Source organism: Cavia porcellus, unplaced genomic scaffold (assembly GCF_034190915.1).
Source record: "Cavia porcellus strain 051 isolate PalLab524CR breed Dunkin Hartley unplaced genomic scaffold, mCavPor4.1 scaffold_29, whole genome shotgun sequence".
NCBI lineage: Eukaryota > Metazoa > Chordata > Mammalia > Rodentia > Caviidae > Cavia > Cavia porcellus.
The window spans coordinates 49,252,990-49,277,830 of NW_026947512.1; the positions used below are offsets into that span (position 1 = coordinate 49,252,990).

Genomic DNA, 24,841 nt, shown 5'->3' on the forward strand with positions numbered 1-24,841 from the left:
TGTGTAGTATCTAGGGAACTTGTGTTGGGACTGCCTTTCCTGCCCCATGCACCCGTCCACGTCTGACTCAGTTGGTGAGAGCCCCCATAAGTCTGTGTTTCTCTTAGACTCCCTTACCCCACTGCATGGGAGTCCCGGTGGCCCATGTCCATCCCACCTTGTTTTGTTTTTTTTTTGCCAATGCCTTGTGCTGTCTCCACACCAGGCTTCCTTTCTCCCCTGCCCTGACTGTCCATAGTCCTGGCATGTTTCCTTGTGGGCAGCAGGCATTCCACATGTGTGGAAGGAAATACTTAAATGTTCAAAAAAATGTGAACGTGAACACCAAGAGAAAGTCAGCGGTGGAAACTGTTTAACAAAAAAGTTCCACTGATTTGAGAACAATGTGAAAAATATATCTGAATTTATTATTTAAGTATAATATAGTACAAAGTTGTGACAACAGAAAATAAAATGGATCGATATAAATATGCTAGAGCCTAGCTCATAGATTATTAAGACGATACAATTCTCCCATTCTAGAAAGTCTTTGTAAAGACTGTCATCTCCTGTATGCGTAAAGAATGCCTCCAGAGTGTGCAGTGAGTGGGGAGGAGTCCAAGAGTGGTTTTGGAGGGGGTGATCTGGCCAGCCAGGCCATCCCCCGTTGGAGGCCTCCACGGCTCTCCTGTAACTGTGGATACATGTTCTCGCCAGGTGGTCCTAGCTGGAGGACTTGGTCATTTCTGACTTTTGGGTCTGCTTTATCCTGAGGTCTCAGCTCCAGTGCTCCTGACCCACGGTGAGACCAGGCTTTCCTGCCTGCTGGATCTCAGGAGAGGCCAGCATTACCGACCTGTCTTTTCACCGGACAGAAGACATTCTCAAGTCAGACCTCGGTCCCTAAAATCTTCTAAAAGAAGTTAGTCTTGGTTCTGTTCTATTGATTCTCCTCCCTGCCACAGGGTGGTGGGTGGTTGAGAAACTGCTGTAAAGAAGCACTTGGTGTTAGAAGTGTCTTTGGATGAGGAAGAAGGTGGTGTCTCCTTTGAGTCCAGGAGCTGGGTGTCCTCAGTCACAGTCCCATATTTTCTTGAATCCATGAGAGGTAATTGGTGACCTTGGTGTACACGCCTGGCACATCCTTCTGCCCACAGCCAATGCCCCAGCTGATGATGCCAACCAGCATCATGCGCCCATCCTTCAGGCACACCAAGGGGCCGCCGGAGTCGCCCTGTGAGAGACACAACGGAACGTCACACACAGCAGAACAGAGAACACTGGGCTCATGTGTGCACTCGTGAGTTGTATTCCTCAGAATACTTAGTTCAGAGAGCAAATGTCTTTGCCCTGCTGTCTTGATCCTCTAGGGCCCTGATGGCAAACTGTGACCCAAACCCACTTACTTATCACAGAGTGCCAGCATTGCAACTGAACCTGAACACTGAGATTTTAGTTTAGAAAAAACAACTCACATATAAGCATATTTTAAAAGGAAAACAATAAGCGCCATGAAGAAACAGAGAGGAAATCACTGCCGTTGCCGTATACCAGCAGAGCCCACAAAGCAGGAGGCGCCAGCCTGCACAGCCTTCTCTCTGTGACTTCACCCCCCAGCCCTAAAGAAGGGCCTGACACACCTTGGGCACCAGAGCACCTAAGCAGTGTGAACTCCCCGGCCATGTTGAGGACCCCAGTAGGGACGTCTGACCCTGTGCCCCAGTATCTTGTTAACCATCAAACAAGTATGAGCTCTGGTAACGGTCCCAGCACAGAGAACTTAAGTAGTTTGCTTTCTGTGGTATAAAGGCTGAATGTGAGCTTTTGAAACTCATTTCTCAGAACCACCTATGTCCTGCTTTGCAACAAGCTGCCCTTCTCCATTGTCCTGCCACGGAGCAGACCCCAGTTATCTAGTGCTCGCAGAGCTAAGCATTTTAAGTTATGTGGCTTCACCTGTCACTTCCCCTGCCTGGCTCACAGGAAGTCCTGTACCAGGTGGAGTTTCCTGTGCAGACACTGGGGAAAAATTTCCTACAGTTAGCTTTCTGAAATGTGGGTACCTTTGATCTTTCTCCAACTGCTTTATTCTCTGAGGCTGTCATCTAGAATTTCCAGGACCTCAATAGAGTGAGATCACTCTACCCTGGCTCCTGAGTTAAGAGCCCGCTGGTGAGGAACGTTTTATCCTGGGAGGTTCAGAGTATGGAGCAGTGCTCACGCTCACCTGGCAAGCGTCGTGTAGGTTTGCTTGGTTCCCCCCACTGCGAGTGTCCCCAGCACACAGCATGTTGTTCGTGATGGTTTTGTTAAACAGGTGTTGTGACGTGCAGCGGCTGGGTGGGTACAGTCTGACATGAGCCTCCTTCAGTCGCTCAGAGTAGAAAGGAGAAGCTGAAAGAGAGGGGAAGCACCTTACAGTTATAGGGGAAGTTACTTGGAAAGAGAACGGAAAATGTGCCAGGAACAGCTGACATTTATCAATTGTTACTGGGTTCAATGCAGTTTCGCTATAGCAATGCAGAGACACAGTGACCAGAGGACTCTCTGCTGTGAGGAGCGCCCTCTGCACTGTGCTCAGCAGCCTCCATTGCTGCACTCGTGAGTGCCACTGTCACCCTCAGTCAGAGGTCACAGCCCCACCTGTACAGACATGGGGAACGTTCCCTAGGTGGCCGACACATGTTCCCATTTAATCCTGTCATCTAGTGAGGCGTTAGTTCGGGGTCCACCTTAGCTTGGAGTTCAAGCTCTTTACAACACCTGTACCTTTCTGGCCTTCACCAGCACCTTCTTCTCACACGCAGGCAGCCAAGGGCCTCACTCACATTCACCCAGCACGGTGACAGCTCCTGCAACTGCCCTTCCTCCCACTAGCTCAGCCACCACGGCCCCGCAGACAGGTGAGACACCCTACTCACACGCCTCATGCTTGCCGTAGCCGGACAGCTCACACTCCGTCCAGTCGGGCAGCTGCAGGGCGGCATCTGGGAGGCAGACAGTGCGGACCACGCTGCTTTCCTGGGCACAGTGCTGTGAGGCTGACTTCAGGTGCAGCAACGCTGGGGGAGAGCGTGGGGAGCTGAGCATGGAGAGGAGCCCTTTCCTCCCCTCCCTTGGCTGCTTCTCTCCCTTCCCCTCTGGTGGTTCTTCCCTTCCCTCCCCTGTCTTTCCCCTTTCCTCCCCTCTCCTTCTCCTCCCCTCCAGTCATGGGACTGGGGCACAGAATAAGGAGGGGGAGGAGGAGGGATATGCAAGTGAGCACATGTGGGTACTGTGTGTGCTCTGTTGTGCAAAGGGGCTGGGAATCAGGCAGTCTTACCAATGTCATTGTCATAGGTGTCCTCATCAAAGTCCTTGTGAAGGATATATTTTTCAACTTCAAATTTCTGCTCCTCTTCTCCAGGGATCTCCCTGTATGTCCTGCCCAAGACCACCTGAAGTTCGTGAGAAGACCTGAGGGAGAAATGGCCTTAGAACATGGTTTCGGCTGCGCTCCACAGCGCCTAGTCCCAAGGCCTTGGAGAGCATTCAGACGCTCCTGTCCCTACCTCTCCAGGAAGCAGTGGGCAGCAGACAGGACCCAGCAGGAGCTGATGAGCACACCCCCACACAGGAACCTTTCTTCCTGTGACCTCCGGTCCCATATAAGGATTGCAGCCTGCCAGGGGTGTGAGGCGATGTCAGCGTAGAGCCCTCCACTGATGCGGAACTGCGGCTGCTGGTACTGGCGCAGGCCACAGGTGGCTGGGAGAGGACAGAGGTGGGGCTCAGACCTGGCTCATTGGGCCAAATGTCTCCCACAGTGGGTCAGGAGCAACAGACCCATGTCCCCGCAGTAGAAACACGACATTCACTTGTGCTGTGGCCACGCGTGTGCAACCTGTGTTCCACCCAACCTGACTGTCACAGAGGCAGAGCAACTCTTGTCCAAGATCACAGAGGCATCTGGATGGAACCCAGGTCCCTTAACTCCCAACCTGGGAATCTGTTGTGCTGCATTCTGTTTTTTTCCTGCAGTCATCTCCTTGCCAAAAATAATATAAAGTGCTATGAATTTTTCCTGAGGAACACTGCATATTTCTATCTACCCAATCTTCCCCATCCCTGAAGCTAGGTGAAGTTCAGCTCTGCAAAGGAGAGGGGGTGCTTTCTTAGCAGCCTGGCTTCCCCTCTCGGGGCACCACTGGCACAACTCCCAAGGCCTCACTGGTGACCTTGGTGGGGAGTTAACCGAGTTCATGTCAGACCCTGCATTCCTTCAGAAGATCCCAGCTCATCTTTGTGTTCACAGGAACTGAGTTATGTATTCTTGGGCAATTTCCAAACTGAAGTTTGTTTTTGAGAGTTTGCCAACTGAAAATTTCTCTTTCCCATCCCTTACTGTAACTCAGCTCCTCCTCCTCGGTGATAAATGGACTTTGCAGGAATTGTGGAAGAGCTCACAGTGGGTATGTAGCCCTTAGCCACAGGACAGGCCCAGCTCTGCCTCAAAGAGCCCCGGGAGCCTGTGCAGGCCATGTGTGACTTCCCAGAGTGCATTTCCTAATTTCACTGGAGGATCAGGCAGATGTGGCAAAGTCACCATCTTCTCTAAGATCACCTCCCTCCCCTCCCCCACCAGTGCAGAAAGACATCTACACAAGAAGTTCTGAGGAAAATCAGTGCACTTATCTCCTTTCGGCTGCCCCCATCACCCCTGAATCCAGGCCCAGAGCCTCTCCACCCACCACTGCAGGAGTCTAGGAAGCCTCTCCCCACCACGAGGAAGCCTGGCACTACCATCTGAGCACAACAGTGTAGAGTCAGAAGCAGCTCAAGGAAGAGTGGCAAAATGTGACTAGGCAAAGGCAGGTGCCAGAGGGCACTCACAGCACTGGGGCAGATCACAGTATTCCCAGGTCAGCTTGCGGTCTTTTAGCACGTGGCACCAGGGCTTGGCATCCCCATCCGGGTTCCTAGGTAAGAAGGGACTTTAAGGTCTCCAGGCACATTTTCACTCACGTCAGGCCACAGGATGGTGAGATGAGCCTCCGTAAAGCAATGGCACACATCTGAGCTGTGTGGAGGACCTCAAGGGGACCTCCAGCAGGCCCCAGGCAGGAGAATAACCATCCCTTTGATGTCGCTTTTCTATCCCAACATGCTCTCATCTCACAGGGGTGCTGGGAGGAACTCGGAGCTATTCTGTGACAAAACCTTTGCAGCGCACCACAGTAAGAGTGTCTTGGGGCACAGAGGGGGCTGATCTTGGGCGGGACCTGTGACCTGGGGTCAGCGCAGGAGCACAGGATCTTTTTAAAACTAAACTTTATTCTAGAAAATGAATTGGTTGGCTGCCACAGCCGGCAGGTCATCACTGAAGGTTCTAAGAGGTTTGCCATTGTTGGCCTAGATAACGTCCACAGTTTCTGTCTGAGTCCCAGCAGACCTTGCCATTACTTTCAACATTAAATGCACTCCCACCTCACACCCCAAAACTCCCTGCCAAGGACTGAACCCCTCGGACGCTGTGCTACGCACCGGCAAAAATTATGTTTCCCCAAGCCCAGAGCCTGGGAGTTGAACCTCCACGCCGTGTAACCCCTTCCCCTCAGGATCATGGAGTCCCACGGGAGGCAGGAGGCTCCGGATGTGGTGAGGCTTTGGGTGCCACGGTATGCTGAGCCATTCCCAAAGTAGCAGTCTTCTTGCTTTCCTGGAACAAAAGAAATCTCAAGCTGAAACATGATCAGTTAAATGACAAAGCAGGCAAGTCAGGTTCGAGGTGGTGATCCGGCCTGGGAGTGTAAGGTGGCCACTCCTAGGTGGAGAAGGGTATAGCCTCTCCAGTTTCCCCTTTCTTCTCTTCAAGCACTTTTATCCGGAAATGACAAGTGAATTTTGCTACAGTTTGATCTTAAGTGTCTCTCAAAGGCCCATGTTCCCTAGTTCTGTGCTGTTGGACTTTGTGGCCCCTTTAAGAGGTGGGGCCTATTGGGAGGTCTGTAGGTCACTGGGGGCATGTCCTTGAAGGCAGCTGGATACCTTTGTGTCTTCCTTTCTTTCATTTCCTGGCCATGAAGTGAGCAGTTTTGCCTTATCCCTTGGTCCTGCCATGAAATGCTACCTTGAGAACAAAGCAATAGGACTCACTATCCCAGACTAAACTTCTAAAAGTGTGAGCCACAAGACACCTGTTTTAAAAGTTGATTCAGAAAAGTATTATAGTGACGTAAAGCTGACACAGACTTCATCCATCTCAGGTACCAGCTCCCATCAGCTGACTTGGCTTCCAGGAAAAGCGCGCTTGGTCCTAAGGGGCTGGCTGCTTGGGTCACCGCTGTGGAGCTGGCTCTTGGAGCTGTTCTGAAGGTCAGTAGGAGTTTCTTGTTTGTGCCTGATGGTTGCATGGCCTTCAGTAATTGCCATGCTGGCAGGTCCTGCTTCCTCGGGTTAGTTCTGTTAGTGCTTGAAGGATTCCCAGGCTTGCAGACAGCATGAGCCCTAGAGCGCCCCCTACTTTCAGCTACTTTCCCTATCCTTAGCTCTTTCCACCCACTCAAAACTGAAAAGGTACACCTCTCCACACAAATGCTATGATTAGAAAGGATCTGTGACAGGATCTCCAGCTTTAACTCCAGGTATGACCAAATCCTTGGGGTGGAGAGGGTGCTTTAGAATTGTCAAGAGTCTTCATATTCAGTCACAGGTGTACCCATGACCTGTGGACCCACAGACTGAATGCACCTTATTTTTTGTGTGTAGCACTTAAAGATCTTTCATGCTGTTGTGATAAATGACAATCATTAGGGAACACCCCACTGAGTTCATAGTACCTTTTTAAACTTGGTATTTTTTCATCTTGGGAAATGCTTTCACATTAAAAGAACGAGAGAGAGAGGAGAGAGAGAGAAAGAAGAGAGAGAGAGAGAGAGAGAGAGAGAGAGAGAGAGAGAGAGAAAGAGCGGTACTTTCCAGGCATTTTTAACAAAAATTGTCCATTCATTCTCAAAAAGGACTGAAAATGATGGATTCAGCCCCATTCTCTCTGGAGTGAGGACGCCGAAGGTCAGAGGGCTGAGGAGATGAGCTCAAGGTCTAACAACCAGAAGCCGAGCTGGGTGAGGACCCACATCTGCTGACAATTCTCCCTCTGCACCCATAACGAGCAATGCTCACCCTACTCCTTCCCCTCCTCAGTTTTAGGAGGACTGTCAGCCTGTCCTCCAAAGCTTCTCCCGAGTACTACGTGGGGGCTAGGGTGGCTATCACTTACCCCTGGAGCAGGCTGGTGTGCTGCAGAACTCTGGGATGTATTTTCCTGCCTTAAAAACATAACACCAGGGCTTCGAGTCCTTGTCTGGGTTTCTGCAAAATCAGCCAAGGAGGTCAGGAAAGTTAAGAGTAAGACTCCCCCTCAGACCCCAGGCTCTGCACACTCCTTGAGGGAAATGGTATGTTTTGGGCTGAGCCTGAATTAGTTGTCTTTGTGTGGAGTTTAAATGTAGCTCAAGGAAATGAACATGAGTGCAAATTGATAAAGGGTGGACAAGCATCCGTCCTGTGTGTCAGGACATAGTGGCAGGGAAATACCAAACATTAATGCATGCACTGCTGGGTGGCTGTGGTCAGCATCTGCAGTGAGTTGAGCTGCCGGAGATTATCCCTGATAAGGTGGGCAGGCCTGCGAAAGTCAGTCCTCAGGCTTGGCTGGCCAGGCCTTTGAAGCAAACACTGGGAGATGGGGCCCGCAGCGACCGCTCCATGCCTGTCTTGAGACCCTGGCCTGCTGGCTTCCACACAGGCCTCAGGCACAGCAGTGGGAACCAACCTGTAGGCTGCCATGTCTCTATCTGCCGTGCTGTTTGTTTTCTCTGGAGAGCCTGACTGATGTGCTGTAAGGCTCTTCCCTGCCAGAGAACCGAGGGCAGCCCTCACCTGCAGTAGTTGTGGTTCCCAAGGCCCAGCCTGATGGCACCCGGCCTCCGTGCGCTGTAGGGCTTCAGGACCAGCACGCTGCTGTTCCAGTTGACACACTCGGCCCCGCTCTCCGCTGTGCTCCATGTGCCCCGGTAGGAGATGCCCTGGTCCTTGTAGCAGGTAACCCTGGTATCTGATGGAGGAAAAGACACAACCCTGTGCGTGAGGCTCCAGCTGCTCCTAGAGCTCTCAGGGGGCCTCTGCAGTCTCAGGCAGCACCCGTGCTGCCCATACCCCTGGCCCCAGCAGCCCTCCTGGTCCCCAGCCTGCCCCTCACCACGCGCCCCTTTCCCATCCAAGCTGATGGTGGTGTAGGGATGCAGCCTCTCACACCCCACCTCTGCACTCACCTATTTCACAGCGTTTCCCCATAAATCCTTTGGGGCACTGGCAGACAAAGTCTGAGAAATACAGGGGCTGCCAGCAAGTCCCCCCGTTGAAACACCTGGGCTCGCTGCAGCCTGCAGGGCGAAGACAAGGAAAGCCCTGGTTACCTTCTGAGCCATGTAAGGACAGCTTTACAGGTGCACTCCACATGCTGGCCTGTTCTGTTCAGTTCCCAAAATGAACTGACAGATCCCAAGCTGCTCACAACACATGCACCACTGTTATCCTCCTGAGTCATCTAGGAGGACACTACCGGGCGTGATGCGCCTCTCCTCTCACCCAAGGCAGGCCTGGCTGGGGTCTCCTGGAGAGGCCCCCTATGTGCGTGAGAGCCAAGAGCCAGGCTGGCGTGGGCACATACCTTTGACAGGCACCGAGTGGCACTGTGGTCTGCCGCCATTACACCAGCAGAACTCCACTCGGTTGGCTCTGAGCAGGGGGCGCAGCCATGACTCATGCAGCTGGTAAGTCGTCTGAGTCTTCTCATCCCTGCAGGTCACTGAAACACAGACATCCACGGCCTTAGACTTTACCCCCCTGGGCCTGATGTGGGAAACCCTTCACTTGCTTGCCACACACAGGCTGCCCACCATGTCTGCAGTTCTACAGGGCCCAGGGTGGCCGCAGCCACATGACACCCCCACAGGTATGGGGCAATGGTCTCTGTGTGTGGTGCAGAGGATTCTGTTGTACTGGGGTCTAGTGGTGTTCTGAAGAGTGCGGGAGGACTGCTCGGGCTCTGTGGGATGTGAACCGTGTCATTTCCTATAAGGGGCCTCGAGGGTCTGAGGGGCCTTGAGTTCCGAGGGGCCATGGAGCTGATCCCCAGGGACATGAGGATGGCTGCAGGCTAATGTGTGTCCCCAAGGAATACGGCTGGCAGGGAATAAATAGCCAATATTTTATCACCGAGGACCGCTTTTATGTTCTCCCTCTGGTGAGCCCTTACTTTAAAAGCATATATTTATCATTTGAACTATGTATTAAGAGATATGCAACGTTTCATTTTAATCCATGAAAATATAACTACCTATGTGTAACCTGTCAGAGTGGTTAACCCACATGAGGATTATTACATAGAAATGTAATCTTTGATCCCAAACAGAGAAAATTAATATTTTAGTCTAAAAAATGTGCTGCTTCCTGTGGTACTTTTGATACAATGAAAATAGTTGAAGTACTTCAGCTAATATTTTATCTTTCTCTATATTCAAACTAAAATGCCAATTAAAACACATCCACACACATTGTAACTCCTGCAGGCAGTGACAGAGGCTCCCTGGAGACAATGCCTTGCTCTTGGAGTGTCAAAGGCCAGGACGCCCCTGCAGGAGGCTGCTCCCCATCAGCAAAACCAGCATGACTCCATAGAGGAAATTCCCCTTTAAAAGGGTCCAGGCCAGGCCTGAAGACATAGACCTGTAACCACAGCAGGGTAGAAGGCTGAGGCAGGGAGATCGCCAAATTCAAGATCAGTGTAGGCAATCTAGTGAGGCACCAAGGCCCTGTCTCAAAATTAAAAGAGGGCCTGAGGATGAGGTCTGATTTGAAGGCCCTGGGTTCAGTCCCCAGCACTACAGGAAGTGGCGGTGGGATTGATGTCTTCCAGACCCAACTGGCGGAGGAGGCTGAGGGCTCCCAGTTGCTAGCTTGGGACTTGAAGTCGGCCAGGAGCACTTCCTTCCTCTCAAAACAGGGATGTTAGCATATTTGTCCTTGGACACTGGACGGAAGTCAGCTCTGGCTGTGGACCTCAAGAAGTGGGTCTGTGACATAGCCGAGGCAAGTTATCCCCATTTTAGTTCTTTTTCTTTTTCTTTTTTTGGTACAGGGATCGAACTCATGACCTAGCACTTGCCAGGCAGGCACTCATGCCACTGAGCTAAATCCCCGGCCAAGTTATCCCCATTTTACCAAAGGGAAAAGACAGAAAGGGAGACAGCTGCAGTGATGGCTGAGTAGACCTGGTGGCCTAAAGGCCTGGGGGGCCTGGCAGCAGCCACTGAGGCTCTGAGCTTGCAGCTGCCCGGCCTCCAGCAGGTCGTACAGTCTCTCAGGGCCTTGTTTCCTCATCAGTGTGTCAAGGCCTCAGGGCCACAAGCGTTAGGCTCTTGCCCTGCAGCTGGCTCCTCTTCTTGGCCACCTGTCTGCAGCTGAGTGGCATCTGTGCAGACCCCTCTGAAGCTCATCTTCACCGGGAGATGAACCCTTGCGTGTCTAGGGCAGCTGGTGTCCCGGTGCCCATGCCCTGCCCTGGCCACCTGTCTCCAGCCCCTCACCACTGCTTCCTCTCACCTCTGTAGGACCTGGCGCCTCTTCTGAAGCGGACACGGGTTTTCTGCAAAGAAAGCGAAAGAGGGGGATCAGCACACACAGGAAAAGAACAGCACCGACCTGCAAGCAGATGCCCCTGGGGCCCCGTCCAGACACCAGGTTTCCTGCCTCATCTCTACCCTCTCTCTCCTTCCTCCCCGGCACTTTCCAAAAATATGCTGAAAGATGGAAATGTTTCCCATCTGCGCTTCCACTGCAATAGCCGCTAATCCCACATGGCCAAGGCAGAGCTAGAATTTGGCTGGTGCAGCCAACTGAATTTTCAACTTGTTTCGTTTTAGTTAATTTAGATTTAAATGGCTGCACGTGCTTAGTGGCTCCCTGTGTCCTCTGCACAGCTGGTCTTGGTGCCTTCAGCCTCACACAGGTGTTTGCTGCCTGTCACTCGGCCTCACACAGGTGTTCGCTGCCTGTCACTCGGCCTCACACAGGTGTTCATTGCCTGTCACTCCGGCCAGCAGCAGAGCCACTGCTGGCCACATGCCTCAACATGCTTGTGGCATCTGTTATAAGTGCTTTCTGGGTTAATCCAAATATTTTCTTTAAAAAAAAAAACTGCAAAGAAAGCTGAGGCAGGGAAGTGGGAGGAAGAACTCTTGCTCAAGTCAGAATAGGCATCCAGGTTCAGAGGCTGGGGCTTGAATCCCAGCCCAAACCATCCAGAGGGGAGCTGTTTGCACATGCGGGCTATGGAGGCCCTGTGCCTCTTTTCACACCCCCTTTTAGACACTTTTCCACCACTGCACTGGGGGGCTAGGCGGACATGAGGTCCCAGTCACACTGGGGCAGCTTCGGGGGGCCCCACAGAGACTCGGGGACACGCACCTGGCTGGGGAGGGTGGAGACAGCCCCACAAAGCAGCAGCACATAGAGGAACGCTCGCCTCATTCTCCTGCTTGTTTCCTCAGCTTCACTTCAATTCTGGGAGAGAAAAAGAGCATGAGTGGGAGGGACAGGAGGAGAGTACAGCAGAGCTCAGGAGCTCAGGGATCAAGACCCCCACGCCCAAAGATCTGGGAGGTGCACGTGGATTTCCATTGTGATAAAACACACGTTGTTCACATGCACCACCTTCACCACTTGTAAGTGTGCAATGCAGTGGTGTTAAGGACACACATCACACAGCTGTCACCACCAGCCACCTCCAGAACTTGGTCCTCACAAGCCAAATTTCTGCAGCCACCAAAGTTTTTCTGTGTAGCCACAGGAATCACCCTTTTCTGTAGTCTCTATCACTCTGACAACTCACATTTGTGACAAAAGTGTCTCCTACAGTGTTTGCGCTCTGCGCCTGGTTATTCCACCAAGCACGGGGGCCTGAGGAGTCCCCTCCTCGGTGTGGCTGGAGGTATGTGCTGTCTGGGTAGATCTCGTCTTGCTCATCCGCTTTCCTGATGGCACCTGATGGGTGCTGGGCGAGCTTTGCCCTGGATGTCTGTGGGCTGCACGCTTTTGGCAGCCCCGGGATACAGGCTTGGTTTCCTGGGAGGGAGTTCCTACCCTGGGACTGGCTAGATGCAGCCACAGACATCTTGACTTTTCAGAGGACACTTTAGGGACCTCACAGCTGGTGCCCAGCTCCACCCGCCCTTCCCCTGCTCACTCAGCTCAGCGTCCCTCACAGACAGGGCTGCTTCCTCATCTTACAAAGAGTTGTGCCCACCAGGACAGCATCCTTCCCACTGACCCCTGAGGATATCTGTCCTGTTTTATAGCCTGTGACAGAGTCGGCAAAGTCTACATTTGCCAAAATAGAAGCAACATCTGGTTTCGGTCAAAGACTCAGATCTTCCCGGTTTCAGTTTCCAGCCACCTCGCCCTTGGACCTCAGAGTAGGTTAGCTGCACAGCGTGCTCTCACTCTCACCCTTTCTTCCCCCTGACTCACTTCCCTGCAGTAGTAAGGGGTTCCCACCCTGCCCCCAGCCTTAGGCCTGGGCCAGCTGCCTTCCTTTGTCTGTGAAGAGCTCTCCACAGGGCAAAGGCAGGCAAGGCTGGAGACACTTGGAGTCTTGTGGGCTGCTGGTGCATAACCAGGGCCTCCCTCGGAGAGAGCACCAGGCAGTCTGCAGCCTTCTCTCACCCAGGGAGCAGCTGTGCCACCAGCTCTCCAGCTTCTGGCAGTTTCTGAGGAAGGGATGTGGGCAGTGAGAAGAGACAGTCTCCCTCTCAAGCAGACGCCTGTTCAGTGGAATCTTCTGGTCACAGGGAATTTCCCAGATTTTCTTTTTTCTCAGCTTTCCTCGAATTTCTCCTTCCCCCAAATTTCCCTAAGCTTCTGCTGAAATTCCCCTTTTGAATTTTACTCCTTCCCAATAGCCCTTGAACACATGTCTTCTCAAACCCGCTCCCCTTCCCTTCCCAGGGCTCTCTGTGTGCAGCCAGTCCTGGGTGGGCCTAGAAGGGTCCGCCTACCGGAGCCCAGAAGGAAGTGTGAGCTCCAGTCATTACATAGGTGAGTAGAAGAACCAGCAGTGGACCGTAAACGCCTCCTTTCCCCTTTGCCCGTCAAAGCACCCGGCCCTTTCAGGCTACCCACTCACTACCCCACAGGGCCCAGGGAGTCTTGTTTTCTGGACACTTTGCTCTCTCACTCTGAGAGCTCAGGTCCTCCACACGGCACCTGACCTCAGATCCTGGCAGCTGCAGAGAGAGGTCTTGCCATATTTGCACCCCTGCTATCCCCAAGACTCTTCCACAGCATGTGGGGATGGGTGGGGGGCAAGGGACAGGCTGCTCAACCCTGTCACAACCAGAGAACAAGCAGGAGGGCTGAGGTGGTCCTGTTACGCGCTCTGGCTGAGCTGGAGACTATCCTTATCTCCCATGGCCCCTGATTTCCTTGGCCTCCAGCCCAGCAGTGAAGTTCTCCCTGCATGCACAGCTGGGGGGACACTCGGCCTGACAAAGAAATGAGTCATCCAGACTCAGAAAAACAGCGCTGTCCACAGACAAGAGAGGAGCCAGGGAGAAAACGTGTCTTTTGTTTCGTCTTTGCTGGAGGCGTGGGTGCACAGCGAAGGGCCTGGATGCAGAACAAAGGGAATTCTGGATGGAGACTCAGACCCAGGGTCCGGTCAGCCTGACCCCCAAGACTATGCTGAGGTCACAGCCTCCCAAGGGGCTCAGCCTGGGAAGCCCTTCTGGGACTCAGTTCACAGGCACAGACTGACTTTCTCCTCCTGAGTCCCCTCCCTTCTGCCTACTCGATAGCTTCCCAGTGTTATTAAGTTATAGGAAAGCAAGAGGAGGATAGAAGGAGAGAAAGAAGGGAAGAGGAATGAGGGAGAGAAGGAAGTGCGGAAGGGAAGGGAGGCCAGGAGGCCACCTGGGAGGAGACTGAGGGCTGCGCTGGAGCTGGAGTACAGTATGAAGAGGGGCATTAACGGACGGCTTTCTGTCTCCAAGTCCCGCCTGAGCACACAAAGGTGAGTTTTATAGCTTTGCAAGAGGCACTATCTCTGGATAGTACAGTTCTATCTCTGGTTAGTACAGTTCAGCAGCCTTAGGGCTTGGCAAACTGATGGATTCTATAAATTAAAAAAGCACAAAGCACATGGCTTGGCAGATAAAGCATGCCGTGGATGGCAAGGATATGTGAGCCAGCATCCTTGTGCAGTACCCAGATGGCACATCCATACTCAGTAGGCCTTGTCTGCTCTAACATGCATGTCTCACTTCCCTACCTGTATCGTCCTATCAGACACAGCGGCAATGACTGTTTACTGGTCTCTCTGGGTAACCTTCAAAAAATGACTGCTCTAGAGTAAGGAGAAAGTTGAGTAATGAAGGATGGTAATTTTGGTGTAAGCAGCCCTCCTATGAGACGCTCCGTTTCCAGGGCAAAGAAAGTGCGCCTTCTTGGGTACTGTACAGGATGCCAGCACATACCCCTTGCCATCCAGGGCGGACTTTACCTGCCAACCCACGTGCTTTGTGTTTTATTAATTTATGGAATATGTCCACTTGCCGAGCCCTAAGTCTGCTGAGGATTGTTCATTGTAGCCAGCCAGGGTAGTCATTCCTGCAAGGTGACAATGTGGGGGTGGAGGGGGGCAGACCACCAATGGGCAATAACCAATTCTGGGTGGCAGTGGGTGACTCATGGGGAGGCAGATAGCACTGGGCCTCAGCACCTTGCTGCAAGCTGCCTCCCCTTTTCCTCTCTGTCTTTCCTCCTAAGCATCTGCTCTCATGCTCTCAAGAAAGGAACTGATAAACTCAGCCCCTGAGGTGAAACAGGAAGTGCCCATGCTGGAAACAAGACTCGTGTCCTGGCAATGCAGGTACCAGGGAGGTGGAGTGCGCGGGGCAGGAATCCCTGCTGCACTGTCAGAGGAAAGACATCGAGGAGCCCGAGCCACCTGGGTAGGGACTTCAGTAAATGGGTATGAGTTCTACAAGAGCACCCACCACATGCTGTGCTCTCTCCCCGGCTTCTGCTTTGTGGTTCGGGGGACTGAGTCCAGGCCTTTGCACTCAGCTGCATTTGCAGCCCTTTTTTAATTTCATCTGCAGCTGACCAGGCTGGACTTGAACATGTGACCCTCTTGATTTGTAGTAAAAAAACTGTAAAAATGCAGCCATCAGTCAATCCAGTTTTATAATTCTGGCGCATACAAGCTTATACTTTTGCTCAGCAACATGAGCAAGTTGAAAGAGGACAGAAATGGCCAGGGAAGACCAAAGTGGACTGGGACTGCTTTCAGCTTGCATGTCACGCTCAAGGTTTGCTGGGACTGCCTGTGGTAAAGGAGAGGCTAGGCTACAGCAGTGATCCACTGGCTGAGAAACAGCCACTCCCATCCTTCACTCCTAGGGACAGAGGCCAGATGGCAGTCAATGAACTGGGAAATAAACAGCAGGAGCAAAGAAACAGTGAAGCAGAGCCAGCCCAGAGGGCGTGCACCTTAATCTCAGCGCTCAGGAGACAGAAGCAGGGAGGTTGCAGGTTCAAGCCCAGCCTGGGCTACTTAGGGACTTAACAAGATCCTGCCTTTAAATAAGAATAGAAAGAGAAAGAAAGGAAGGAGGAAGGGAAAAGGGAAAAGGAGGAAGGGAGGGGCGATGGACAGAAGGAAGAAAGAAAGGAGAGGGAGCTGGGCTCCTGGCAGTGAGCGAGGTCACAGAAGAGGCCGGAAGGCCCCCACAGTTCACCTGGTAAGAGCAGTCTGCCCTCCAGCCAGGCCACAGGACAGGTCCTGTCCAGCAGCTGCCATCACCTGAGCCATTCCTAACTCTTCACAAGGTGACCCTCCCCTAGCCAACCTGCTTATCTTTGCTCCTGAGCAGGACCCTTTCTCAGGGTGGGGAGAGGAGCAGGGAGCTGAGAAGAAAGCACCCTGCACCCTGCACCCTGCCACTCCTACCAGGGCAGGAGACTTGGCAAAGCACATGCAAAGCCCAGGAGCCCAGGCATGACCTATAACCTACATCTAAGGAGAAATCAGCCTCAGAACCGTCCACACCCAGGGTGTTTGTCGTTATCCCCTGGCATTCCACTTCTACCAGGTACAAAGGAAGCACTGGCCGTGGGAATAAGTCTCTCTTGCCCTCTGCAAAGGAAAGGAGAAAAGGAGCCCTTTCTCAATAAACTGAGAGGTTCAACTAGCAAAGGGCAACTCAAACAGTGCACTACAGTGTTAACTCCAGGGCCAGACTAACTCCACCGGGGCCAGCGTTCACCTAAATGGACATCTTGGTCAGCAAAGAAGCCAGCACTGCATTTCCAGTCCACTCCTGAAGCCACCTCAGGTCTCCGTGCCCTTGACTCAGAAAGTAAAGCCAAAAGCTTTCGCTGTAGCATTACAGGCATTCACCCTGTTTGCTGGCCTGCTGTGGAAGTTACACTTCCTGGGGCAGCGCCACTCACCAACAGGGACCTGTTCCTACTGCCACCTTCCCCCGCATTACACAGTCCCACAGCCTTGTCAATTAGGTTTTCTCTCCAAGTTTATACAGATGCCAGACCTGAGCTTTACCAGTGACACTCCCAGAATTCTGAGTTCCTCCAGTTAAAACCCAGCATTCTTTCTATTTCTTACCATCTCTGTGACACTATCTTGTAAGGGGCAGGTACTGGGGATGGAACCTAGGCTTGCCACATACTTGGCAAGAGCTCCACAGCTGAATTAAGTAAAACTCTTTATTTTTATTATAGGACAGGCTGGCCTTGAATTTGCAATCCTCCTGCCTCGGCCTCCCAGAGTACTGGCATTACAGGTATGAGCCACCATGCCTGGCTTTTTCTGACATTCTTAATGTGCTCAGAGTTGGTATCAGAGCAGCCTGGCAGAATGTGTGTGCACAGATGTTGCTGTGTCTGGGTGGGTGACCCCCTTTCCTGAGCCTTCACCCCCTTGCTGCATCACAGGTGAACCCCTCTACCTTGCTGCCTCATCCTGGCTGTCCAGAGAGGGACTATTCCTGTGTGGTGCATGGCATCTGCTGTGCTTATTGCCCCCGTGCCCTTCCACAGTGGCCTCCAGGAGCCTGGCAGCAGGCACAGCTCTGCGTGTGGGTGCCGCATCCAGCATGGACCCTGAGCCTGTCTCTGAGTGACCCGTCCATGTCACGGTGACCTAAGGCTGATCCCAGCTCAAGGGGCGGCTGTGTGCCGAGTGCAGGGGGGATGTTTTGCACCCTATTCTAACCATTCTCTTGCTGCCTTTCCAGGCTTGTTTATACCACAGGTTCTGGGAGGAGGCGAGACGTCCAGGAGCTCAGATGTCACCACAGATGCAGGGCACAGTGACATCTGGAGGCCAGAGCCACCCTGTGGATGCCAGAGGCCCCCAGAAGGACAAAACCCACAGACCTTTCCTTTCCCTTTGCTGCTAAGTGGCAGAGACTGGCTCTTGCTACAGCTGCAGACTAGGACACGTTCTTCTTCCTTGAGTCCCTGACACACTGCCAGCTGCCAGGCAGCACAGATGCCCAGTCTGTTTCCTCCCAGGCTGGCCTCACTGGCCCCCTGGTGTGGCTTCCCTAGCTGGCACTGGCCTGCACCTTCCGAAGCCCGGGCTTCTCCAGGTGACTACCAGATCCTCACCCTCACCGAGGCCTCACCCCGCCCAGGTGAACCCCCTTTCCATGGCACACACATCCTGCACAGTCACACTCAGGCCAAGCTGGCTCTGGTGACACAGACTCCATACTCCAGGTACTCGTACTCCTGGACAAGGAAAGGGACTGACCATTGTGCAGCTCCAGGGCAGAGGGCACCCAGTGCCACGTGTACCCACCTGGGGTGGGGAGAGAGGCCTCGCTCAGCCTCAGCAAGGGGCTCTCAAGGCGGGCTTTCCAGATTATGTGAACAGATGCCACCCTCTGAGCAGAAGGAGGGGTTCACTAGACAAGGACATGGTGTTCCTGCCAGGCTCCCGCCCTGAAATGGTGCATGGCTTGGGGTCTGGGGCTATACGGTAAGAGACCCAAACCCCTCACTCTTCAGGGCACGCCCCTCTTGGTAGACAAAGGGGAGGATATATGCACCCCTGGCTCTCATCCTGGAGTGGTGTGTCTGGAATCCCCAAGAGTTCTGAGGATGAAGGAGCTTTGGGGGAGCCCAGTGTGGGTTTCCTAACCTCTGCTTGTGAGTTACCACACTGAACAGAAAAGGTGTTTATACAGAGGTCTGCACTGTGGTTTCGGGTTGGTGGCAACTATTTTGGAGGCTCCAAGTAGGATCAGATCTTCTCCATCCATCCCTAAATGGAAGTCATGGAGCCTCAGCTGTGCTGTCAGGAACATGGTGTAAGCATCTACATACTTAATAGCTGGGCCTGTGAGTCAAGGGTCACCTTGCGTGCACTCTGGCCATGGCACTGCTCTGCAGTGCATCGAGCTGAGTCTACCCTTCCCATGTGCAGGAAGCCGTCTCCAATGAGTGCTTAGCCTGGTTAGGGGAGAACCAGGCCATCAATTCTAAGTCTGTCTCCAGCTCTAATTCTCTTTCTTTGGTGTTTTGAGACAGTTTCTTCCTAGGTAGTTCAGGCTGGCCTTGCATTCACTGTATAACTCAGGCTGGCCTCAAACTCATGACAATCCTCTGTCACAGGCTCCCAACACTGAGGTTACAGGTGGGCTGCACCACACCTGGCTGGAGATCTAATTTTCTATGAATCTAGGTCGCCCTCTCTCTTACAGGGTTTGATCATTGTTCCATGAGCTGTTTTCCCTGGGATGAGATTTATAGCTGAAAACCTAGGTTGTGGAATTTGTCCTGGGTTACTGGATTTACCTTCTCCCTGCAGACTTTTCTCCTGTGTTTACAAAACATATGGCCCAAAGTAGGAGTGAACAGAATATTGCCATCCCTCAGTGCCCATCTCAAAATTTTACCAAAACAGAGCGGAAAATTACTCCCAGAAAATTTTATTCTTTGACTTCAGATGCACGATGCCAACTAATCAAAAGACAACTAAAACATTTCAACTAAAAACTCAAAATCTTCCTTACTCCGGATACTTGCCATCTCAGAGGAGTCCAGAGGCTTTGAATCAGAGTGGAGCTAAGTCCACTATCATTCCATAAACTTGCTGCCTCCTTCATGTTGGGCTGAGCAGTGCTCCCACGTGCAGCCACTAAATTCCCTAAGTTTTCAGAAAACTCTGAGACTGAACAAGGATTGGGATTCTGCTCAAGGATTGGGAACCAGCCTCTACCAGATACCGAGCTCACTCACATGTGCCCTGGTCCAAGAGAAGCTGTGGGCAGAATCACTTAGAGCCACACCACCAGTGTGCCTGGCTGCATGGGCCTGCACAAGCCCTGAGTTCTGCTGCTAGCACAGGAGCCCCAAAAAGGGACCCAGAGTCCTGCGCTGGGGAGCCTGGTGGCTGTGTTGCCTGTCACAGGCTGCAATGCAGGGCAGGTGCTGGGAGTCTGGTAAGAGGCACAGAATAAATGGGGAGCTGGTGGGCACAGGGGGGCCTGGGGACAGGGCAAGACTCACAGGCCCAGGCTGATCTCAGAAGTCCTCAGCAGAGTACACTGGTGGGTGGGAAGAAGCTGTTCATGTCTGGGTGGTCCTGGCATCCCAGCAGCACCCTGGCCTGACTGCTCTCGCAGGAGGCACGCCCCAGCACCCCTGGGGACCACTGTGACTGACCCAGGTCTGCACCCAGCATGAGCCTGGCCCACACCCAAGGAAGGCTAGGAAGTCACCTTCGGGGGCTCCAGTTGCAGCTATCCTACACAGACACACACATACACGCACACGCACACACACACACTTTGTCACCCATCAGCCCCAGGAGACTATATTATTCCAAATACTATATTATTCCAAATCTGCTACCAAACAAATCACTGCTGCCACACTTTTTCATGCCCTAGTTCATCATTAGTTACCGAGGAGCTCAGCATATTTTCCTGCTTCTCTCCCTTTTTATGAGGTTAAAAAAGCGAGAGAAAATACCAGAAGCATCCAGAGAGGCTGCCCAGGCTCCTGCTGAGTGCCTTGGGATAAAAGACATCGATGCTATTTTTTCCCTGGAGTAGAAAAGGCCTTAAGGAGGACAGCAGCCTGGATCAACGCCCCTGGAGAGAAAGCCAGCACAAACCAACCGGTGGCGTTTTTTCTACCCAGACTCCAAGTGGGAATGCCAGGCGGCTGAAAGCCAGGCTGCTCTTTCCTGGTGCTTCCTTCCCACTGGATCGTCAGGTTCCGGAGGGGAGGGATCCCCAGCATCCCAGCCTTGGTTGCTTCACTGGCTCCCGGTTCCCTGGAGAGGCCACAGCAGGCCTCACCCTCCAGGACACTGTGGCTCCAGCCCGGTCTGCACCCAGCACTGCCCGCTGTCTGCAGAGGCTCTGCGGGGCACTGCTGCAACTTCCCAAAGCCTGCATGTGAGCAGAGGCTCCTTCCCCCTCTTGGCTTTCCTGGCCACCACACCCCTCAGATCACCTCAGCACAGCGAATACAGAAAGAACTCCCACCAGTCCTCCCAGACTCAGTGGCACAGCCACCCCTTCTTTGGCTCCCTCTGCCTGAAATTGTTAAAGAGACAGAAGAGGGGACAGCGCCCAAAAAGCACAGATCCCGACTCACCACAGACTCCACTGCTCAGCTGCTCAGGCTCCCTCTGCTCTGTGCCTGCTGCTCTTAAGGTCCCGGTGGGAGGCTGGGTGATGGTGGGGCGGGATCAACGAGGGAGGGTGCCTAGTGGACAGGACTTGCTCGGAGGGGGAGCAGCCATCTGGCTTGGCCTGGCGCCCGCTGGATTATTCACAGCCCTGATGTCATTGGATCACAGGAACCAGGGACCGGATGGGGGCCTGAGGAATCTTCTTTAGAATCCTGCACTCAGACTAAGAGGGACTCTCAGGAAGGGGGCGCTAATCCTCCTGGCTAAAAGTAGCCTGGTGCAAAGCAGGCCATAGGGAGACTGAGGTGGAGGGTCTTCTGTCCCTGTGTCCCGTTGGAGTATCAAGGGTGGAAGGGCTGGGTGCCCATCTGCTATGAAGGTGCCAGGCCTGGTCTCGGCTGCTCAGGCCTCCTGGGTTTCATTTTCTCCCAGCCCTGGTCTCCGGGAGTTTATTTCCCTCCTCCTTGGAGCCACCTGCCTGCTTTGGCTTCTGGAATTTGCCATCAAGCAGAAGCAGCTGTGGGAGCTGGCACCTGCTGAACCGGCCGACGCCTTTTCGGAGGGTACAGGGAAAGTTTTAGGGCGGAACTGGCTGCACTGGTAACCAGGGACGTGACCTCAGACAGGCTCTCAGCTGTGCTGAGCCTGTTCTTTCTGGCTGCCAGCCTGGGAGCGTTAGAGACCGAGTGCACCAGAGCTGTCAGCGTGGTCCAGTAGCCTCAGTAGGAGTCCAAGGACCACCAACAGCCCCCACCCCACCTGGGGCTTTGCTGAAGTGCACCCTGTTAGCACTAGGGCTCCCTGCAAACCAAGGCTTTGTGTTCCCACCACAGTGAGGTTGTTCAGCCTCCCACAAGGTGTGGAGGAGGAGGAGTGGGGAGTGGATAAGGTAACAATGGGGACTTTGATTTGAGGCAGGGACTCACTGGTGGGGTAGGGAGAGGGATACAAAGATAAAAATCACTTGTGGTGACATCGCATTCCAGGAAACTTGCCTCAAAGCTCTTTGAGTTCAAGAAATAAAATGAAATCTCTGCCTAGATAGTGTGCACACAAAGTGGGCACCTCATCCCCAAGTCAGAGGAAAGTTTCCCCGTCAGCAGCGGCACTGCCCTTCAGGGGTGTTCAGGTCACTGTGGGCCAAGGGAAGGGGACATGGGGATCCCCTGAGCTGGCAGGCAGCTGAGCCAGAAGTGCTATGATGCTAGTTAAACTCAGACAGGAGAGGCCAGGGTAGTTTTGAACTGGGAGACAGTAAAAGTTAAAAGCTGGGTTGTTCACTTAGAGCTGTTGTTCTTTAAATATTTAACCTAATGAAACACATTTTTAAAATTCTCATGTAAGATAACAGTGGGTCTGAAACACTGTTTTGACTATCTGAGTGCTGAAAATATCTCAGATACCCAGACATAGAGAAATATCTCTAAAGGATGTCAGTACAGTGCAATATCAGGCAGCCATTATGATGACCAGTAACGAGGTTGTGCAGACATAGCAAAATCAATCATCAAATCACCTTTCCCAAAACAGTGGAAAGCAAACATGTATATAAACTGTAATATAAACATTCAAGTGCTATGTGGATATATGGGAAACGACTGAAAAGTAACACTGTGAAACGCTGCCCTCCCGGGGCTGTTTCTGGGAGGCACCTTGTCTGACATTGTTGAGTCAAAGCCCCGCTGACCTACCACGGAACCCTTCGAGGCTGCCGTGCTGGCCCAGGGTCCTGGGGGCTCAGGCAGTGGAAGGGCAAGGTCGCTGGAGAAAGTACATTGGGATACCAGGGATTTTCCTTAGTAACCGTGATCTATTCAGACTCTTTTGATCATTCTCATTTCCAGTCAGTTCCCTGGTGGAGGGAACTGCATTGCTTAGATTCACTTTCTGAGTCTCCAACAGAACCTCCTTTTCCTTGGTCCTCAAGCATTGGCACTTCAGGTGTCAGCCCACTTGCCACCCTCTGGGACTCCGTAGAGTAAACAAGCCCGCGTCCCTCCCCTGCAGGGCCTGGCATCTGGAGCGCGTGGCCTGTGCGGAGCCCAGACTGGACATCAGGCAGTCTGCTTTCTCCTGGGCTCTGGTGGTTGCCTATCTGTTGGCAGGAAAGGCCGTTTGCTCTGTGCTTAGCTCTCTTGTGTGTTTCCAATGAGACCAAGAAACTGGGTTGTTAACCGACTCACAGAATATCACCAGAAAATGTTTTCAGACAAACGACACACGTGACCTGGGAAATCACCTCATGAATGCATTTCAGGCTGGGGTACAGCTTGGTGGTAGAGTGCATGCACACGGGGCCTGTTTTACTTTTATAATTTTTTTCCAGCTTCGTCACTTTCCTGAATCTCTCCCCAGGAGGAAAGCCCTCTGCTGGGAAAAGCCTCTTCCTATGTCTGACACTGGTGTCACATGGGAACAGAAGTAAAAGCCAATGAGGTTTTTTTTTTCTTTTAAAAACAGTTTCACCACATTTGGGAAACCTGAAACTTCTCTAAAAAACGTCTATTACTTAAAAATGACTTGAAAGTGCACAGATGACCCTTTCTGACCTTATAGATCTACTGGATCATTCGTGCATGAATATCAGAATAAGAAGGTAACTATTTTGCAGAGATTAATTGGTCTGTGAGATCATCTACATATACTACTTATACCCAAGCACACTATATCAATGATGGCGAATCTTTTAGAGATAGAGTACTAAATGGCAAAACCCACTGACTTATCGTCAAGCAACAACACTGCAATTAATCCTGAATATTGAGGTTTTAGTTTGGAAAAAAACAACTCTGTGTTAACATTTTTTTGTCTTAAAAGATAAACAACATGTGTGCCATAGGTTTACCACCCCTGCTATGTATCTCGTTCTGACGTTATTCTGCTGCTGCAATGGTGTCTGTGGTTAATACGTCTAAGAAAAATGAACTGCTGGAATCCAAGTTGATTTGTCTGTTTTGTTCCTGAGGTGCTGTGGGTCAAACCCAGGGCCTTGCACATGTTAGGCAAGTGCTCCACCCCCGAGCTAAATGCCAATCCAATCCTTGTTTTTATTTAGTTATTTATTTTTTGAGACAAGGTCTCACTTTATAGTTCAGGCAGACCTTGAACTCACAGCGAACCTCACTTCCATCCCTGAGTGCTACGATTCAGGTGTGTGCCATCATGCCCAGCTTTAATCCTGTGTTTCACATCTGAGGGTGCTGAGGAAGGATTCCTGACCTCATGGGAACTGTGGTGCCCGGAGTACTTGGCTTGTTTCCCGGCAGCCCTTCTGGTCATTTCATTTGTACTGGTTTGCTCATTTCTGTTTTAGAATGATGATAACCACAATAACCAAAACTCAAGCCAACACAGGTGACTTAGTCACCCCGACTCTCCAGTGACCCAGCAGTGTCTCTCGATTGCCACATCTGAGCAGGCGCCTGGAGAAAATCACCCAAAGCCCTCTGTACCTCTGCAATGAGGTCACCCTGATCCTGCTAGGAGGGCTGCGGCCTGGGCTCCAAAGCCCGGTGACTTAATGCTGAGATGGCTCTTGCATCATCCTTCATCCCTGTCACCCACGCGGGACCGGTCCGTGTTTGGTGGCAGGACACTGGTGTTTATATTGGGCTACCTCCTGCTGCCTGGCAGTCCCTTTCCGTCCCCACCTTAGCTTCACACAGGCCCACGCCTACCCCAGGAAAGTCTTCCACCAAGCCAGATAACCGGAGGTCATTTTCCCCAGCCTTCCTTTATCTCTTGGGCTTAGGACTTCCTGTCTGATTTTAGTCACCAGCTGAATCGATGACATCTCAAATGTCCCTTGACCTATCTCCCCATCTAGGCAGGAGTGGTTCAACCCACACCATTTATTAAAAATTAAAGGAAATGAATGTGCCTGGGTGCAGCTAGCAGTCCAGCACTGCCTTACATGTACAAGGTCCTGCATTTCATCCCCAGCCAGCAAAATAAATAGATACACAAATAAAATAATGAGGAAGCCGCCAGAATGCAGTGCTTGGATGATCTCAGTTCTGAATTGTCTGCCTTAAACCCTTAGGCAAAGGAGAGACCCTCTGTAAGCACTTATCTTCTCCCACCTTGGAG

General features: G+C 52.3%; 1 protein-coding gene and 1 long non-coding RNA gene across 2 annotated transcripts; one reads left to right on the top strand and one right to left on the bottom strand.

Moving 5' to 3' along the window:
• Positions 1 to 373: 373 nt before the first annotated feature.
• Positions 374 to 21,115, bottom strand: Plat (plasminogen activator, tissue type). The gene is made up of 14 exons (XM_003464626.5): positions 20,716 to 21,115; positions 11,488 to 11,583; positions 10,624 to 10,666; positions 8,690 to 8,827; positions 8,292 to 8,402; positions 7,900 to 8,074; positions 7,238 to 7,329; positions 5,503 to 5,677; positions 4,852 to 4,937; positions 3,531 to 3,726; positions 3,302 to 3,435; positions 2,901 to 3,041; positions 2,207 to 2,373; positions 374 to 1,213 (listed from the first exon to the last, which is right to left on the bottom strand). The coding sequence occupies exons 2-14, from the start codon at positions 11,548 to 11,550 to the stop codon at positions 1,055 to 1,057; spliced, it is 1,680 nt and encodes a 559-aa protein (XP_003464674.2). The 5' UTR covers positions 11,551 to 11,583; positions 20,716 to 21,115; the 3' UTR covers positions 374 to 1,054.
• LOC106026441 (uncharacterized) lies at positions 13,616 to 20,988 on the top strand. The gene is made up of 4 exons (XR_002789937.2): positions 13,616 to 14,089; positions 14,845 to 14,947; positions 16,822 to 16,883; positions 17,337 to 20,988. It is a non-coding gene; the product is annotated as an uncharacterized LOC106026441 (long non-coding RNA).
• Positions 21,116 to 24,841: the final 3,726 nt, after the last annotated feature.